This window comes from Octopus bimaculoides, chromosome 10 (assembly GCF_001194135.2).
Source record: "Octopus bimaculoides isolate UCB-OBI-ISO-001 chromosome 10, ASM119413v2, whole genome shotgun sequence".
Classification (NCBI taxonomy): Eukaryota; Metazoa; Mollusca; class Cephalopoda; order Octopoda; family Octopodidae; genus Octopus; species Octopus bimaculoides.
Window position 1 is genome coordinate 92,376,279 of NC_068990.1, and position 9,061 is coordinate 92,385,339.

Consider the following 9,061-nt stretch of genomic DNA (forward strand, 5'->3'; position numbering starts at 1 on the left):
ATATATATATATATAATTGATTATTTTATCATATTACTAAGATACCTCAGTTTTCTACTGTTTGTGTAACCTGTTTTGTGTGTGTGTGTGTGTGCGTGTCATGTTAGGGTTAGTTCTATACACAATAGCCACTGTATGAAAGAGGTTAGCTGAAGGCATCAAACCTGCAGATTTAAGGATTAGACATGTCAACAACAATGCTAGTCAGACCTCTTAAACATTGTCATAGCTCTGTTATTGTTGCTGTTGTGGTGGTGGTTGCGTCAGTGATGAAAGTGGGTTTCAGTGGTGGTGGTGGCTGTGATGATAGTGATAGGCCATTTTCCTGTTCAAGGGTCACATCACATCACTGACTCATAACATTTAAGCTGCACACAGTTTTATATGTATTTTCTCTCTTTGTCTTCCCCCCATCTCTCTCTCTCTCTCTCTCTCTCTTTCCTTAGCTTTCAAGTCTTTCCCCCCTACCTTTCTCCAGGAGAACACTCATCCTAATGTACTCCAGAAAGTGGACAGCCATGTCCACGCCCCCTCTTACCTGTTCAGGGTCAGTGATTTTAAGATTCTGTAGTTCTCTATTAAATAATTCAAACAAAAACAGAATCAAGAGAAACAACTCAGAGTGGCCAGTGGCAAGGATTCAAACGACCATGAACAAATACAGGTGTATCAAACACCATACAACATAGAGTCGTGATTCATTAAAACTATCTCTGCCTCTAGAGAACGTATCTTATTAACCAAACAGCAGATGAGACCAGTTCCACTTGAGAAGGAGAGATAATTCCAAAAATTCTCTAAAAGTTGACATCCCATTAAAGAAAAGGAGAGACTTATTGTTTGGAGGACAGACATAGAGACATGTTTCTACCTCAATAGGCATCATAAGCATGGTATATACGTAAATATATATGATAGGCTTCTACACAGTTTCCATCTACCAAATTCACTGACAAGGCATTGGTTGACCTGGGACTACAGTAGGAGACACTTGCCCAAGGTGTTGTGCAGTGGAACTGAACTCGCAACAGTGGGGTTGCAAAGCAAGCTTCTTAACCATACAGCCATGTATCTGTAATTTAAAACTACAGCCTTGTCTGATTCTACTTGAGGGTTACATTAAGGGTACATGAGTCTGTGGAATACTCAACCACTTACAAGTTAATTCAAGAGCAGGTGATTTATTTGAGCAGTCAAACAACTGGATCCTCATCATTGAAATCAACGAAGATCCATCTCCTGTTTACTAACTTTTGAAGATAATTAAATAACTGCTGTGGTTTGGATATAATTGTCTATTCATGTAAAAAAAGAAAATGGATTCCTCTATCAGTTTTAAGGATTTGTACTCAGCTGTTGGATCAAGTGAACAAATTATTCATAAGATTAATAAGTAAGTCCGTAGCCACACTGTGAAATTGAATGCATCCATTCACTATTGCAGAGCTCGTTTCTTAAGGTGCTTTGTGTGTGTGTGTTGTGTGTGTTTTACTAGATTGTTATATCCTACCAGGCATGTGCCAGTGTGTGTCTGTTTTTGTGTGTTGTATATATCATACTCTATCTTGATACTGTGTGATTGTCCTTCATTGAGATTATAGTTCTAGTAAGGGATTTTATAGTTTATGGAAGTTTTGTTGCATAGACACACACACACACACACACGTATGTTCATGTATGTATGTATGTCTGTATCCATGTGTGTGTGTATTTATATGGATGCAACTATACATTTAAATGCTTTCTTCATTAAAAAAAAACACTTCATATAACTGGCTCTGAAGAAACTATGTCACATTGACACTCAACTCTGGATGCGCAGTTTCTCATAGCTGAAACAGCTGTAAGCTAATGAAAGTGACTCAACAGACACTATAGTCTTTACCAAAAGTCTATATTTAAAAAGCAAAGGTTCCACTGGGCTTAATTAGAGAAATGAAAGGGCAGCATCGTGATCCTTTTTTAGAGAGCCTCCATGACTTGTGGTAGGAGATAGGGAAGAAGATATCCTCAAACCAAAGAGTCAGTCCAAGGACTTGTAATAGAGTGTCCAATAAACAGTTTCTGATTTATATTCTAAAAATACATTCAGGATGTGAAAGGAATTATAATAGAATTATAAGATGTTAAACTGTTTTCTTTTTGTTGTTTGCTTATTTATTTTGCTATTGGTTTGGTTTCTGATTCAAAATTGTCTGTTTTAAATGTTTGTATTTGAATTATTAAAACATGTCATCATAATTTTATATAAGACCCTTCAGCTTTATAATGAAATAACAAAGTCAGTTATTTAACTAAATACATACACACTTATGTACATACATGCATACAAACAAACATATATACATGCATACATACATAAGTATTTTATACACATAATATATGTTATGATTATGACTTATTTCCTTTTCTTTTGTCTATTTTTCTTACCAGGGTCAGGGAAATGTCACTGTTTCTGCTCTGAAAGCCCGATTTGATGCACCATTGTCCAATAAAACTGAAATCAACACAACACGGAAAGTCTCTGATAGAAATTCTAAGTTCAAACCCCACACTACCACAGATAAAATAACAAACACAACATCAACAACAAAACCCTCTCTCAAAACCTTGGAATCTAAGAATGTTTCTACTGTAGACCGGAAGAATGTTTCAACACTTGATCGAAAATCCATTTCAAGTTTAGAGCAGAAATCATTATTGAAACAAGAAGAATCGGGGAAAAAGTTGTTGAATAATAAAGTTGAGTCGTCCTGTGATACACCGAACAGTAACTCAGTGATAAATGGTGGATCATCTTCGGAGTCAGGATCACGATTAAGTATCACAACAAACAAGATAAACATTCCAGCTGCTTTTTCCTGTGAAACTACAAACACAACTTCAACAAAACAACTTCACGTGCGGAAGTCTCCTTACCAAACCAGTCGGCAGAACAGCCAGCAGAGCAATCATGAAAATTCCACAGAAAGTCCCCAAACAATGGTAAATGCTTCCCCTAAACACGTAGTTCTTGACAAAGGAATCGCAATGCGTGATCCTGAAGAAATAAAGTCCCTTGGAGGTAGTTTAATTAAGAAGCGAACGGAACTTTTGGCTCAAGCAATTCATGGAAACACAGGAAATAAAAGTAAAGTGCCAGCGCCGCCAACTCCTGAACGAAGTGATTCCCTCCCAAAAGGCTTTGAATTAAATGACAAAGATGTGATCGTAAGAAAGAGAGACAACAAAAAGTTCCAATTAATCAATAAATCAAAATTACAAACTGTACAAAAATGTCCTTCCAAACCCAGGAAACTGGAATCCAATGAAATAATATTTCTGTTGAGACAATATGAGAAAGCAGTTGAAGAATTATCAAGTAAGTCTGTTTTTTGACTATATTATGTTTCCTTCATCAGCTGACATAGCTGATATCCCTCCTCCTCCTCCTCTCTCTCCCACTCCTCTTCTTATCTCCCCCCTCTCCCCTTCTTATCTCCCCCCTCTCCCCTTTCCTCCTCTCCCACTATCTTCCCACTACCCCCTTTCTCTCACTTGCAAGCTTTTTCATATATTGACAGTAAAAAATAAAGTGGAAATTTGAGTGTAGTTACAGGAAAGCAAACGTTACCTCAAGGGATATAGTGCAAGAAGTCCAAAGATGAATGCAGACAAATTTCAGCATTATTCTGACCTCATCAGCAAAGCATAGATTCCACCATATTTGTTCATGTAATAATGAAAGAATCATTGAATAAATATAAAAGATTGTACATTTCTTAGCTTGGAAAATAGAAATGCTTAAAAGTTAATTATCCAAGACATACATTAAAATATACTACATGACTTCTTATTATTTTACATATACAATATGTGGACAGGAAGTATTCTAAGTTATGTTATAAATATTACATAACTGACAAGTAGCCCAGAAATACATCGAGATGTCTCTTCTCTCTTCATAACACCCACCATTCTGTCATAAAATTATTCAGAAGAATTTCCAGAATGCCATCTGACAGCTTTCTACTTTGGTAACATTATTCCACTGAAGTATTGAAGCCGTACAATCTCTAGTGGATATTTGGGTGGTTCACTAGTCATAGTTGATAATTTCTGTTACCTAGGTGATTTAATTAGTACCAGAGTGGGAGGGAACTGTTGTGAGAGTTTCGTAGCCAGGATAATGAAAGGGAGGAAGAAGTTCAGGAAGACATGACACTGTTGACAACAAAGAGCTTCTTTCTTTGTATGAAAGGCATAGCATGTGTGTGTGTGTGTGTGTGTGTGATGTATATCTTAGGAGGATGATGCTACATGGTAGTGAGTGAAACATAAGAACAAAGTATGTGGAACATTAGTGGAGGTCAGAGAGAGAAAATTCAGTAAAATCTCTGAGATTTGTAATGTTAACCTATTTGAGAGATTGAGGATAAGTTTAATGAGAAAAAGTGGCCAGATATTAAATCTGAAGTCATTTGATTTATGAAGTAGGTGTAAGAATCTTTGCGAGACGTGGATGTTGAACTTGGATACTCTGTGAAAAACTGGAGAGAAATGTGATGATGACCTTTTGGTCTTATTGTGCAAATGTCCCCCACACTCCCACCCAACCTCATTCCCCCACAAATCTGTTTTAAGCAAAGTAAAATTTTCCTGTGGCCAGACACATTTCTGCAGAATATTGGAAATGAACGACACTGCTTGTATGACAGTGATGCTCATTTACAACCACCATGAGATGTCAAAACAAGGGAACACAAACATACACACATTCACTCTCTCTCTCTCTCTCTCTCTCTCTCTCTCTCTCTCTCTCTCTCTCTCTCTCTCTCTCTCTCTCTCTCTCTCTCTCTCACACACACACACACACACACACACACACACACACAGAAACTCTACACTATGGATTTACTGTGAATTGTTTGATGAAAGAGAAACTAAGGAGATGGAAATTATGTTATTATTAAGCAGAAATGTTCTCATTTATATTCAGTTTATAGAAATGTATTCCTTGAAGAATCTTAGCTTCTGTATAGCTTTATTATTTCAATTACTTGGCAGAGTATGAAAGGGATTTAAAGAAAAAAAATATAATAAATAATACAAAGAACACAAAATATTGTAAAAAAAAATATTAAAAGAAAATTTATGAAATTAAATTTATTCAAAGGAAAATATCTCTAATATTATACCCTATATATATATATATATGGAGAGAGAGAGAGAGGTACATATATATATATATATATATATATAGTAGCATCTTAGTTTATAATATATATATTAGAGCTTATTGCTGATTTATGACATACAATGTACAATTGGTATTAGAGTATGACAAATGTTAAGGCCTATTGTTGTATTAGAGCTTGTTGTTATTATTAGAACTAAATATGTTATTATTACAACTATCATCATCATCATTATTACTATCAAGCATTGGGGTTTTTTTTTTGTTCCATGTTGTCATGAAAATTTTGTCTGCCACTAATTGTGGTCTTTCATCATCTTTTCTATGAAACCCAACATCTAGAGATTCCATATTTTCTTTGGTCTTCTGCTACCACAAATACTCTTCACTGTCAGCACATTACATCATTCTATCACCCAGCACGCATTATCCAATCACATCGCATGCCCATACCATACTTAACCAATGTAGCCATCTCTCAGACATACACTGCTTGCCACCTTTAAAAGCCAACCACTCTCTCACCTCACCTCCACATTCATATAAGTCCACATTATACATGCAACGTCTTATTTACATCGTTTCTCTCCAATCTCCGCAGGTTCTTATACATTCAGTCAAATAATTTTCTACCATAATATAATTTGATTTGATATCATCATCATCATCAATTAAGATCCATATTCCATGCTGGTATGGGTAGGATGATTTGACAGGATCTGATGGATCCAAGGCTGTATGATAGTCTAATCTATGATAGGACTGTATGAATCTATGATGGGACTGTATGATAGTCTAATATCTGGTTTGGCCATTCCTATCACTAAACACTGTACTGAGTGCTTTGTTTCAGTTGCACCAATGCTTGTGAAATCACTATGAAGCTGTATGGTTAAGAAGTTCATACAAGTACAGCACAACCGTGTGACTAGAATGTTTGTTTCCCAACCATGTGGTTTCAGGTTCAATCCCACTGCATAGCACCTTGGTGCCCTTTAACATAAATCAGAGCCTTTTGAGTGAATTTGGTAGATGGAACTAGAAGAGGAAGCCTGTTGTGTGTGTGTGTGTGTGTGTTTCACTGGAAATATTAATCTTAGAACTGAGATAATTCCAAACCATCTATGAAGCTGAATATGTAGCTTTCAATGTGAAAATCCTTACAGATTTTGGTCTATTTCTAGAAAATCCTGATTCAATATAAAGAAAACTAAAATAGTTTTCCACAGAAACAAGAATAATCCGATACTTCGTACAACACCAGAACTGAACAAGAAAAATATTAATTCCATCTGAAAATATAAAATAACTTTAAAATGTCCATATTTGGAATAGCAGCATCTAGATTATTGAATAGCAGGAATTTCGGATATGCTGCACATGTATGGTCTTTTAATGAGAATATCTTTAAAATCAATTGTTAATTACTGCTTTCTCTTATGGAAAGGGTGGCAGTAATGAGGGGGAGGTGTGTCAGTGGTGGTGGCGGCATTGTTGTTGTTGTAGTTGTTTAACCCCAGGTCATCTGTGATAGGGCACTCATTTATGGTCAAAGACATACTACCCAGTCTTTTTTATATACAAAACTACACTGTCCAATTATGTTTTTAGGACAGTCTTGTGTACTTTGAGGACAATTCAGTTGCTATTTCTACCAGATCCAATGACCACATAGAGGTTCCCTTGTTAGTTTACTCTTTTATTCTTTTACTTGTTTCAGTCATTTGACTGTGGCCATGCTGGAGCACCGCCTTTAGTTGAGCAAATCGACCCCAGGACTTATTCTTTGTAAGCCTAGTACTTATTCTATCGGTCTCTTTTTGCCGAACCGCTAAGTTACAGAAATGTAAACACACCACCATCGGTTGTCAGGCAATGTTGGGGGGACAAACATATACACACGCATACACATATATATACACATATATACGACAGGCTTCTTTCAGTTTCCATCTACCAAATTCACTGACAAGGCTTTGATCGGCCCGAGGCTATAGTAGAAGACACTTGCCGAAGGTGCCACACAATGGGAATGAACCCGGAATCATGTGGTTGGTAAGCAAGCTACTTACCACACAACCACTCCTGCGCCTGTGTTTTTTATTTATTGACTTTGTTCTTCGATTTAGTCTCTCTAGTAGGAGACCCGTAAAGACATGATACATTACATGTCACCCCAGTTTTTTATCAACCATTAATATCCAGTAACCTACTTCTGTCTGTTTACTAATAGAGAAACATGAATCCGTTACGCTTTATGGGTTCACAGGTCATTCCCCGATTAAGACCTGTGGAACCATGGACATAGGAGTAGATGAAGAGCCATCAAGAACAGTGCAGAGGCTGCTGAAAAAGCCTCTGGACAGTTCCAATTGAAAAGAGGTGATTGTTGGTGTTAGCAGGATGCTGCTTGAACTGAAGCATCTATTTAGGTTGAGGCCCTTGAGAGAATGTGTATGTTGAAGACCCCCAAACACCCAGAAACTTCAGGATACAACAATGATGATGTAGCTATTGATGTTGAACTTACCTTTATCTATGTATTTGCTAAAAGAGAAACCTCAATCAGGAATACTTTATGGTTTGGAAGTTGAGTGTTCTTAGTTGTTCCTTGAGTAAGGCCTATGAGACCTTGGATGTTACAGGAATGAGCAGAAGAACAGCTACCAATAACAATGTAGTGGCTACTGAGAAAGCATCTAGATGGCTGTGGTTGGAAATTGTTGACCGGTGGTATCAGTAGAATGCTGCTTGGACACAGGCCTTAGCTTGATCACCCTAGGTTCAATTGCCTGAACAAGGGTGTATGTTTTGAGAACCAATACACCCAGTAACCCCAAGATACAATACTGACAATGTGCCCAAGTATTACATCTCTAGCTGTATGTAGAACTAACTTCTTTCTATCTATTTACTAAAAGAGAAACATGAATTAAGACTATTTTATGGTTTGGAAGTTAACATGAAACAACTATAAATCATAAAACTCGAAGTTCAAAAAGTCGAAAATGTAAAAAAAAAAAGATCTGCAAAGAAGAAAGGAAGAAGAATTGGGTTTGAAATGCTTATTTTTAAAGAACAAAACAATTCTTATTGATAATTTATATTCAACTTTGAAATATTTTTTTCTCCTTTCAGAATCTAATGATACATCACAGGGGCAAGAACAGCGTTGTTCTCTAATGTAAGTCAACAATCTTTTAAGTTTAATTCCTTCAGTTTCTAGTTAACCATTAATGGAATGTATTTTCAATGTATTGATTATTTGATAAAACTAGTTCTTTATTCAACTTGCTTCTATAGTCTTTTCTTATTTTTGATTTTTCCAAGTGAAATCTTTGCCAAAATTCAAACTCCATTTGTTTTGTACAATAAATGATAACTCTCCTAAACCTGCACTTTCTTTCAACTCTACATTTCAGTTGTTATGTTCTTCGATTTTCTTCACATCGTCACCATCATCGTCATCATTATTTATTTGTTTATTAATTTACATATGTACACTTTATCTGACATTCAAATGAACCCTTCAACATATTGCCCGACAAAGACTTTCATTGTTGTTAATCACCTGACACATCAGTGTTCTTTTGGGGGCAAGAACACAGTTTTCCCAGAGTATCTATCTTATCTTTAGAGTGTGTACTTACACTATTTATATATATTTACTACTCTTATATATATATATATATATATATGTATAGGTGCAGGCATAGCTATGTGGTAAGAAGTTTGCTTCCCAACCACATGGTCCCAGGTTCAATCCACGGCATGGTATCTTGGGCAAGTGTCTTCTACTATAGCCTGAGGCTGACCAAAGCCTTGTGAGTAGGTTTGTTAGATGGAAACTGAAAGAAACTTGTCATATACATATATATATATATA

The 9,061-nt window shown here is 36.1% G+C and overlaps 1 protein-coding gene across 1 annotated transcript in view; it reads left to right on the forward strand.

Annotated features, from left to right (window-relative positions):
* Window positions 1–2,982: 2,982 nt before the first annotated feature.
* The window catches only part of LOC106880745 (uncharacterized), a 25,748-nt gene continuing 19,669 nt past the window's right edge, over window positions 2,983–9,061 (forward strand). Inside the window, exons 1-2 of the mRNA XM_052970995.1 lie at window positions 2,983–3,361; window positions 8,315–8,360. Of these exons, the coding sequence (XP_052826955.1) occupies window positions 2,983–3,361; window positions 8,315–8,360 (425 nt within the window). The remainder of the gene's footprint in view (window positions 3,362–8,314; window positions 8,361–9,061) is intronic.